Genomic DNA, 11946 nt, shown 5'->3' on the forward strand with positions numbered 1-11946 from the left:
CCATTCACGACGTCCATATCGTGGGCCAATATTGACGCCGTTTCATCAACGTCAACGTCTGCTGTGGGCCCAACGTCACCTCCGATGGACCCAGAGAGACTGGAATCGAGTCGTCTTTAGCGATGAATCCAGGTTTACCCTCAGATTCGCGGACGGCAGGCATAGAGTCTGGAGACGACGTCGTGAACGGTATGCCCAATGTTGTGTACAGGAAGTCGACAGATTCGGGGGCGGAAGTTGCATGGTGTGGGGTGCTTTCTGTGGGAACAACCGTTCCCGACTTCTGGTCATCCGTGGAAACCTCACAGCTGCTGCTTACCGCGACCAGGTGCTCACCCCTGAACTCGTTCCTTTCATGGAGGCTCATGGCCCAGGTCTACAGTTCCAGCAGGATAATGCTCGGCCGCATACCGCGATGTTGACACGAAATTTCCTTCAAAACGCTGGAATCAACGTCATGGACTGGCCATCGAGGTCCCCTGACCTTAATCCAATAGAGCACGTTTGGGATGCACTTGGGAGAAGGCTTCGTGGTCTTAGGAACCAACCTCAGAATTTGCAGGAATTTGGCGCTGACTTGCAAGAGCAATGGCCAAGAATCCCCAACCACGTGTTCACAAGCATCAGGCAGTCGATGAGGAGACGGTGTTTGGCAGTGGAGAATGCGCGGGGCGGCCATACACGATATTGAACTGAGAAATTTCGCATTTTTATTCTTGTGACTTGACATTCTGTATACCCATGTTTTGGAACGGCGGTGTACCCTAATGGAACTGATTATGGCACTGTCAGTGTATCGAGTACATCACACAGATCTCAACAATGAAATAATAACAATTTAACCATCTTACCATCTCTTGTTCTTTTATAGTGCCCTGAAGAAAGAATGTGAAGTTTCTTTTTTGACTCAGTATATATAATATATGCTTTAAATGACACACTAAAGACCCTAATTCATATCTTTTCAACTGGGTAAAATGACGTGCCACCGCCCCTCCCTACCTGATCTTCGTGAGACGGATCCGGGGTACCAACTCACGTCAAACACTTTGTCAAACGCCGCACTCAATAATATTCCAGTTATATGGCGGTGGTCTGTGTCAACCAAGTCAGCGTGCCTGCCCACCCGTTCCTGTTAGTCGCCTCTTACGACAGGCATGGGTTACTAAAGACCAATTCTAACCCGGATCTTCATGGTACAGAAATTGGGAAAATGTAACCTTTGACGTGTTATGAATGTGACTTCAGTAAAACCGCAAAACATAAAACTAAGTCATAAAGGGTACAAAGATGTTCTTCAGACTTTTTCTGTTTTCTTTATGAATTCCGCCTCTAGAGTTCAATTCTATCACGGAATTAAAACAGGGTGTCTATGAGACTAATATAGAGATATGATAAATCTGCCTCTAGAAAAAAAGAAAGTTAACAAAATGTACACCTAAAATTAAGACAGGTGCACCCGTCCTTAAAGAATGCGCGGATGAAGTCATAACAATGATGTTGACGGCGCTCACAAACGCCTACCGCACGGAAGAGACTGATTATTTTCATGTTCTCGCCAGGGATTACATCCATTGCGGAAGTCGGTGGATACACGATCTCAATGTATCCGACATCAGCGTCTGTTGAAGGGGGTGTCTCCTTGGGGGTGCATCGTTCCCCTACGTGCGCGCAGCGTTGTCCGTCGAGGGAGATGACATTTTAAAGCGATGCAAGCTATGCCCCCACACGCATGCAGTTTGGGAATTCACGATCGGGGGGAAAGAGTTTCAAAATGTCAGACGCAAGAATTATCGACAGACTGATTGAATTAAAGCATATTTCTCATGATATTTTTCTGCCATAAAAAAAGCATCCCCGTTTTTTACCACACAGACGGGTTGCCTTGACTAGACAGCGGGTGTTCGTGGGAGGGGGCGGTTAGATAAATAAACACGGTATGTACAACGACATAATGTAATGCAGGTTATACCAGTTTGCCAGCTGCTACTGTAGCTAAATATCACCGGTGAAAGGAAATGGCAAAGAACAGTCGAATATGCACGTACATAAAATAAACCCAATAAAAACAAAACAAACAAAAAAACGTAAAAAGTAATAGAACAAACGTTTTCGTTCTCTTCTTGGCCGAATAGTTTGACCTTTGAGTGCAGTTTTTACCCGAGGCAAATACTGCTGTGAGCGAGGTTTTGATGGCGGTGGGGTAGCCTTGTGATGAAAGTGTTCGCTCGTCTCGCCGAAGACGGGTTCGATTCCCCACATGGGTACAATGTGTGAAACCCATTTCTGGTGTCCCCCGCCGTGATATTGCTGGAATATTGCTGAAAGCGCCAAAAGACTAAACTCACTCACTTACCTCAGCTATATTCCTGTAAAATAACGAAGTGGGCACCAGAAATGTTTTTTTTCTGTCCACGTTTTCTACCGATTTGAGGAATAGAGCCCGGAATCGTGCCGTGACGAGGGAGTGCTTTAACTACTAGGCCATCACATCGCCCTCAAGAAATTCCATCCGTATTATTTTTGATATTTGACACTCACGTGAAAGAGCTTACTGACTGACTGACTGAGTTTAGTTTTACGCCGCTTTTAGCAATATTCCAGCAATATCACGGCGGGGGACACCAGAAATGGGCTTAACACATTGTGCCCATGTGGGGAATCGAACCCGGGTCTTCTGCGTGACGAGCCAACGCTTTGACCACTAGGTTACCCCACCGCCCCGAAAGAGCTTACTGGGTATATTGGGTTATGGAATACTGAAAGGTACATTCTCGCCATCTCGACCTTTGGAAACCACCTAAATATGCTAACATATGACCCTTACAGTATGCCATAGTTTAAAAGGCAGTATTTCTGTTACGCCATGGTGATGTGGTCTGACAACCCGCAGTAATTAGTGCAGGTCTTCGATATTGATTGCTGTATGGTGCTGACGAACCTTGAAACATCAAGGCGAATCCGGGATTCGAACCCAGGACGATAGGTCTCTGGCAGGCCTAATTGACAAATGTGGTACCTTAATCTACAGCGAGTGAGTATAGTTTTACGCCGCACTCAGCAATATTCCAGCTATATGGCGGCGGTCTGTAAATAATCGAGTCTGGACCAGACAATCCAGTGATCAACAGCATGAGCATCGATCTGCTCAATTGGGAACCGATGACGTGTCAACCAAGTCAGCGAGCCTGACCACCCGATCCCGGTTAGTCGCCTCTTACGACAAGCATGGGTTACTGAAGGTTCATTCTAATCCAGACCTTCACCGGTACCTCAGTCTACAATGTTCAGGGTGAGATTTGGGTTTAACGCCGCGTTCTGAATTATTGCACTATGTACCAACATGCATGCACGTGTGCGCGCGCGTGGGCTTCTGCTTTTTCTAGTTCAGACTAATGCCGGTTTTATAGTGCTAGCTCACTGAGATACCATGCTGCAGTTTACCATAGATACCCATCTCAGACAAAGTAAACCCACTCCCTTACGCCGAGTGTCAGGCAGGGAAAGAACAAGTACCATCGTTTAGCGTCTTTTGGTACAACGCGACCGGGATCGAACCACTGACCATCCCCAGACCAGGTACACGCTCAATCCACTTCACCAGGGAGGCGGTCTACAATATTCCAAGCATATGGCGACAACATGTACATCAAGTCCCACATGGACGATACTATTACACACAAACAGCAGAAGTCACTGTCTGACCACCTGATCCCCGTTTTAGTCACTTCACGCCATATGCATGATGTACTGGTGAGCTTTTAGATACGAAACCACCTGAATATCTCAACACTTGGCAATCAAACTATAACGCTGGCCGAGATGTTGACAGGCGTGTTTGGATAGCTTGGCTGCACCCATCCTTTGGGTACAGGGATTGGCGCAGTGCAATCAAGATTGAAGAAATCCCTTAATGCAGCTAACAGTTTCATTTTATGGTTTATTGTTTTACACTTCAATCAGAATTATTCCATCTAAACGGCTAAGTCCCATAAACTGTGTTTGCAAGTAGACTTTAAGTATATCAAAAATAGAAACCACACTGAACTGACTGACTGAAAATATTGTTTGCTTTTAGCAATATTCCAAAGCAACATCACAGGTGCGGGGACACCAAAATGGGCTTCACACATTGTGCCCATGTAGTTGGGATTCTTTGAACCCGGGTCTTCGGCACGAGCCAACGAAGTATTTAATAGAAACCAAGGCTACGCCCCACCGCAACATCCCCTGAAACCACTGGGGATTCGAAGAAGCAGCCCTTAATGCCATGTGCTCCCAGCCACAACACATTACTTGCTGGCCTTGAACTTCATAGAGACATTTTCGGAAGATCAACAATTGTTCACTTTCAGAAATATACAAACAAAAGTAGGTCAGTAACTATCTGCGACTGAAACCGTGTAAACGACCAAAAACAAAAGCATCAGCAAACGACCTTGACCTTCATGCATTGGAGTGAGTGAGTGAGAAATGGGCTTTACATATTGTACCCATGTGGGGAATTGTCTTTAGGGTGAAGAGCGAACCCTTTTAACGACTAGGCTACCCCAAGCTAAAAGTGGTGTAAAACCATACTCCCTCACAAAAGTGAAGTCATTTATAAGGAACAAGGAAACCAAACAAAGGGGTGAATATAATATAAACTATTTCTTTTTATTACATATGTTTCTGAATTTACAGGTCAACATATCAATATATGAGACTTACATATGAGAATATCATCACTGATCAGAGGTAGGCAGTATTCCCTCAAATAGATCCTGGCATCTCCATCAGTGACTTGATACAACACCAAACATGGTGAACCATTCCATACCTGGCATAAAACATTGATGAAAATGAGGAGGAAACATAAATGGTTCATCTCTCAAAAAAGGTGAGTATAGTTTAATGACCACTTTGAACAAAACTTCATTCATATTTCTGCATGTCTGCGTGAAGTGGGTGGATAGTTAGGATGGGCATGGTGCACTGGCAAACCAAGAAAATGAATTAAAAAATCTGGCATGTAAACTCACATGATTCTGGTAATCTAAGGGAGGCAACTCTGCTCCCATCTAAAATAGACCCCAAAACATAAAACCAGCTAGACAAGTAAACAAACTGATGGACAGAGTGTTAATAACATTACATTAAACTGATAAATAAAGTTTATGATTATTTATTATGTCAAAAGCATTATTTTACTAATAATAAAATAAATAAATAAATATAAAATTCCCCCACCAACACCCAAACCTTTCCCTTATATTTTACCCAAATTTAACCAGTTTCAAATTCTATCCTCTACCACTGTGCTGATAGGTTTGCTTTTGTGTACTCTGAGTACAAAATTAATTCATTGTAAGGGTCCTCGCAGGCAGTCATGTATGGAGAGGAGATGGAGTAGTGTACTTTACATTTCAGTAAATACTTTAGACTATAAAATTAGAGCCTGGTTTATTTGTTGTTTAATGCTGCCCTTAGCAATTTTCCAGCTATATCTAGCGGTCTGTAAATAATTGAATTTGGACTAGACAATCCAATGATCGACATCGTGAGCATCATTCTACGCAATTGGGAAACTGTATAACATGATTATTTGCATAATGTTTCAAAGAGCAACCATATGTACATAACTATTGAATTTTAGTATCTTCATATTAATTTTGCCAAAGTTGATTAGAATTCAGAAAATGTTAAATGATATTGTGATAATTTACATGATCTATTTGTACAACTGTAAGTACTCTGCATCTTCTATCAAAATAACTACACAGATCACAATTCCAAATAAAATAAACATCAGCCTTCAGATTCCTGTATCATGGTAAATAGTGAACCATTTCTCACCATTTCAAAACTTCAAAGAATGCTTCTTTAAGTTGACAAAGATAGATAAATAAAATATAGAATTATTATGCTTTCAGGTAACAGATTGCTGTTTCATAGTAAATGGTGACATAACATTCTCACCATTTCAAACCATTAAAGCATGCTTCTTTAAGGTGCTAGAGAGAAACATAAATAGAAATATATAATCATGTCTTTCAGGTAAGCTGGCTGTCCCATTGTTTCTCTTGTTGGCCAAATCCATTTATCACTGGCAGCAACAGTGACCGGGATACACTTATTTAACTCTTGGGAAAGATGCATTGTGCTTCAGCTTCTTTTATCAACAAATGGTTGCAACTAATACCACATTTAAATAAGGCTGATATGTTAAATGTCAATACAAACAAAACAGCAAATATGCATAAAAACATAACCTACCAGCCCATATCCTTTGGGTCCATATTACCTGAATCACATCTATTTATATATTTCGCCATAAATACTGGTACTATGCCACCCATTCAACCCTTAAACCATGACAGTCAACCATGTCATCTCACAGTGGTGCCGTGACACCCCGCCAACCATGTCACCTCATAGTGGTGCCATAACACCCAGCCAACCATGTCACCTCATCGTGGTGCCACCCAATCAACCATGTTATCTCATAGTGGCACTGTGACACCCAGTCAACCATGTCACCTCATAGTGGTGCCATAACACCCAGCCAACCATGTCACCTCATAGTGGTGCCGTGACACCCAGTCAACCATGTCACCTCATAGTGGTGCCATCACACCCAGTCAACACCTCATAGTGGTGTGTGACACATGTGTCAGTCAAGTGGCACCGTGACACCCAGTCAACCATGTCACCTTACAGTGGCATCATGACACCCAGTCAACCGTGTCACCAAATAATGGCACAATGACACCCAGTCAACCATGTCACCACATAGTGGCACCATGACACCCAGTCAACCGTGTCAGCTCCGGGTGGCACAATGACACCCAGTCAACCATATCACCTCACAGTGGCAGAATGACACCCAGTCACTTCACAGTGACACCATGACACCCATATTTGTCTCTCTTACCACAAATTTCTCACAACAGAAATTACGAATGTTCATAGTTTGTGTCATAGACTTCATCCTCCCTGATCATGAACGCTGCAACATCCACAGGCAGACACACCTTCACCGTATTCCTCTCACCACCACCGGGCCGAAATGAACCCTTACACAGATTCACAGTGGTGTGAGCCTCATCCATCTGTGCACCACTAGCAGTGTTTTCCTCAAAGTTCTTTATCGACTGCCATGCCGGGAGTTTCAAAGACTGAAAACGTTTTGCCTGAGCCTGCCTGTTATGGTTGATGACATTAATGTCCCTCTGCATCTCCATGCGGTTGACTGTCTCCAGCTGTCTCACCTGCAACATGTGCTCCTGCTTCAGCTGCATCAGTTGGTACTCCAACAGAGCCTGGCTGACGTAGCCGTTCCAGATAGCCAAGTGCTGCCGTCTCTCCAGGTTCTGCTGAGTACGGAGTGCTTGGAACATCTTGCCATGCTTCAACCTCAGATTATGCAGATATGCTTCTTGTTGCATGGTCATCACATCTGACAGCCTCTTCTCCTCCGTTTGTATTTCCATCAGCTGCTTCTGTAGCACAGATTTTATGCTCTTTGTGCCATCGCCATTCAGCCTTACCTGGAGTGCCACCTATTCGTGGTTTCTTTCGTTCTGGAGAATCAGGTCTTGACGAGTTCTCTGAAAGTTCTGAATTTGGAACAGACATCCTTCTGAACAGGGGAGGCTCTCTGCTGTTACCCTCCAAGATGAAAGTTGGCTCCACTTTTCTATTGGTTTGTGTCCTCCGTAGCCAGGAGCTGTAGGTAAGATTCTCGTCAGGTCTATGAATGCCCCGACTGTCCCCACTTAAGCCGCACACTTTTCATTAACCCAGTTTCATATTCAAGGATATTTTGTTCTGTCGGGGAAATCCTTGCCGCTGATTTAATACAAGTCTTTTTGGTTTCGGGTGCAGTTATTGGGCTGTAAAGGATTCCTTGTTTCACAGCTGAAACTGGACTGTCTTTGGGCATGGCCTTGACAATGTTGGTGTTGCTTATTTTAGTTGTTCCTTCTGCTACTGACACATGGCTACAACAGTCTTTTGTCTTTACAATCACTGTGTCTTTCTTGACATCTTTATCAACGATATCACTTGAAGTAGATACAGCATTTTCACTAACAACAACAAAACTTTCATCAACATTCTTTTCTGGGCTATCGATGACAATAAAACTCCCATAATCGGCCAAATCTTTTTCCTCCATCAATTTCTCACACATCTCAGAAATCATGGACTCTTCTAACGATTCAAAAGCAGAAGACTTTCCCTGTTTCCCATGAAGACATTTACCGGACATCAGTGATTGTATATTCCTCTGACTGCTCAGATCATCATCGCCTTCTGTTAAGGACAATACATTCTCATCACACAGAATGTGTTGGGAAGGGAGCACAGTTTGACCTTTGGATTTAGGTTTTGCACCATGTTCAGCTTCATCCTTCACTTCAGGTTGCTCAGTGAAAGTTTGAAGTACATCAATAGATGCTTCAGGTTCCTTTCTTAATGCTTCAGACACCTTTCCTGATGGTTCAGGAAATTTTGCTGATGCTTCAGGCACCTCTGTCGATGCTTCAGTTTACTCGAGGTACAACTGTAGATGCTTCAGGCACCTCTGTCGATGCTTCAGTTACTCGAGGTACAACTGTAGATGCTTCAGGCACCTCTGTCGATGCTTCAGTTACTCGAGCTACAACTGTCGATGCTTCAGTTACTCGAGGTACAACTGTAGATGCTTCAGGCACCTCTGTCGTTGCTTCAGTTACTCGAGCTACAACTGTCGATGCTTCAGTTACTCGAGGTACAACTGTAGATGCCTCTACTTCAGGTACCTCTGTTGTTGCTTCAATCACCCTTATTGTGACCTCTTCAAGTACCTTTGCAGATACTTTCTTTGTTGCTTCAAGTGCCCTTTTGATCCTTTAGATACCTCTGAAGGAGCAACAACTTCTCCATCCTCTTCACACGGATGTACTGCAGCTTCACCAACAACTTCACAAGGCTCAGACTTGGTGGTCAATGAAATGTCATCGGTCAAAATCTCTTGTGCAATTGTTGTCCGGACAAGAGTTGCACCAAGTTCCTCTTCTGCTTCAACCCCCCACTCTTCCACTTCACTAGCTGATGCATCAGTGGCTGTTGAGGTCAACTCTCCCTCCTCTCTGTCACTATCAGTTGTAAGCAGTCTCCGTTTCCGTTTTCTCATATTGAAAGGTACTGTCTTCACAGGTGTGGCCTCTGGTAACCCATCATCATCACTTTCAAGAAGTGTATCACTTAGCTCTCCAGATTCCTTGCTATCAAGACTACTTCTGGAGTGTGACAATGAACTGCCAACCTTACTCAATGCAGATCTACATACTGTTTCTTTTAAGCACTCATTATTATTGTTAATTTGGAGTAAACCTTGACTGACTGGGTCTGTATTAACTACAGAATTATCCATGGAAGCGCCACGCGTATCTAAAACAGTATATCTAGCTATGACTGTAGCATTGTCCTCATCATCAGAATCATCATTATCGTCCTCATCAAGATCACTGCAGATGAACTTATCCAGTCCCAAAATGTCAGCACTTGGTTCAGGATCAATCTCCACAGTGCTTTCATCAAACACGTGCCTACTCTTACGAACACCCGTGAAGCGTCCCGACAAGGCTGAAGATGTCAAAGTCTGGGCAAAGTACTTTTCATCACCTATATCAGCAACAGAAGACAATCCCGGTGCGATAACTGCTGCTGTTTCTTAGGAAGCTGACACAATCTCTCCTACATTAATGCGACTGATATTTCTCCCAGTGTCATTGCTTTCTTTAGCCACTGACCGCCCACAAATCTGGGACACCTCTAACAAAAGGTCTTCATATGTTTTCCCATCGTCATAGATGTTCTCATACGAGGTGAAGCTGTCACCATCCTCGACTCGCATCTGGAGGTCGGGTCCCGAGGGATACAACAAGCCCCTCCTGCTGCTGTTGTATACTGGACAGTGAGCTGTATCAGTAATGGGCGTGCTCTGAGCTGTGCCCATCCAGCTGTGGGTCAAGGGGGTCACAACTGCCACCTCCTGCTCGGCTCTCTTGATGGGACTCAAGTTGTTCAACAGACTCCTTTCCTGGCTAACTGCCAAGTCTTTGGAGGTTCTAACAACCCCGATGCCTCAGCCGTGTGAGCTCTCGGCTCTACGTCTGAACACAAGCCGAGGATTGTGTTCTCCAGTGCCTCCACTGTTTCATCAGCATCCTTCTCTCCTTCATCTGTCATCACTCTGCTACCGTCGGCCATATTTGTCTCATAAAGCAGTCTAAAACACAGAACATCCAATTAAGGAACAACCTTTTAAGACACAAAAGAATATTTTGTATATTTAAGCCAGATATACACAAATAAACATTCATTGTTGCAGGGATTTACCTTGAGTCCTGTATTTGAGGGTCCCTGGGACTCATACTCTTAATTTTCAGGGGTCCTGGACAACAAAATGGGAGTCCCAGACACTTAATATTATTATTAATACAGTTATTGTATTGTGTATCATGATCATCACATTGTTACAGTAATTAAATTGCAAATAATACCATAACCCAGCTAGTAGCAAACTCAGTGATAACTTATTGTCACTTGATTGGAATTTTCACAAAAGGTATATGGACTTTTTCTGAGTCCCTGTGGACGCGCTAATAAATTTTGTTGTCCATTGTCAATTTTTATAGGACGCAGGAATTCGCGTCCTGTAAATCCCTGTTGTTGGTTGTTGTTTCATTGCTACATTGAGCAATATTCAAGATATAAAACAAGAGTCTATAAAAAACAAAGTCCAGACTAGACAATCCAGTGACTTATGGGCACTGATATGCATGCAACTCAATCCCAATTACACATGTACATGCATCAACCAAGGCACCAAAAGTGACCATGCTACCCAATAAATGATCTCTTGTGACAAGCATGGTTTGCTTTAGACTAACCCTTACCCAGAATCTAAATGGCATGACTGAGTTTGGTTTTACGCCGCTTTTAGCAATATTCCAGCAACATCACGGCAGGGGACACCAGAAATGGACTTCACACCTAAATGGCATGAACATGAATAACACTGCACCATATGATTTCATCTTTTCATTATTTCAATACCTTCTAATTAAGTAAACTGGTAACTGTAATTTTCAATTAACAAAACTTTTGGAAGTAGCATACATTTGGAAGTAGCATAAAGAGTCCAAAATTGTCTATACTCTAAGATATTTCAATCATGAAAAATATAAAACATCAACATTACTTCCTTGGATGCTTGCTGTGCATATGGTTGGTTGGTTGTTTAACGCCGCACTATGCAATATTCCAGCTATATGGCAGTGGTCTGTAAATAATCGAGTCTGGACCAGAATCCAGTGATCAACAGCATGAACATCAATCTACGCAATTGGGATGTGATTATACGTCTTACCAAGTGAGAGAGCCTGACCACCCGATCCCGTTATTCGCCTCTTACGACAAGCATGGGTTGCTGAAGACCAATAATAACCCGGATCTTCACGGGTTGATGTGCATATGGAAATTCCCAAAGAAACATCAAAGGGGATGACAAAATAAAAAACCCAAAACCAACAAGGGTTTAGGTCTGCGTTTCATCATCCAGTCCACTTTCTCTTTTCCATACAAAAGCGATGACATTTTTCGGATACATGTTACTCAGGTAAGTATATACTCATTAGCTCAAGGATAGTCTTACTACAGCGGAAACTGCCAAAACCGGCACACGTCGGGACTGAAAAAATAATCCGGTTACGACAGCGTGCCGGATTGTACAGCTGACACGGTTACCTACAACTAGAACTAAACCAGTTTTATCACTCTCATATACATTGTTGTATAAGGTGGTTCTCTCAATTTCTCTCTCAGCTCACTAATTACATGTACAAGTACACCCATACTGAACTAAGATTAAATTATCTTTGTCGGCAACCATGTAGTTTCAACATAGGATTACTGACT

The 11946-nt window shown here is 43.1% G+C and overlaps 1 protein-coding gene across 1 annotated transcript; it reads right to left on the reverse strand.

Moving 5' to 3' along the window:
- Positions 1 to 4631: 4631 nt before the first annotated feature.
- LOC124259073 lies at positions 4632 to 8708 on the reverse strand. The gene is given in 3 exon segments (XM_046693161.1): positions 4632 to 6595; positions 6769 to 7752; positions 7754 to 8708. Coding segments are annotated over 2 exon segments (849 nt in total). The 5' UTR covers positions 8252 to 8708; the 3' UTR covers positions 4632 to 6595; positions 6769 to 7401.
- Between the last annotated feature and the right edge of the window lie 3238 nt (positions 8709 to 11946).

The sequence above is a fragment of the Haliotis rubra genome, unplaced genomic scaffold (genome assembly GCF_003918875.1).
Source record: "Haliotis rubra isolate DU_JTF1 unplaced genomic scaffold, ASM391887v1 Scf71, whole genome shotgun sequence".
NCBI classification, from domain to species: Eukaryota; Metazoa; Mollusca; class Gastropoda; order Lepetellida; family Haliotidae; genus Haliotis; species Haliotis rubra.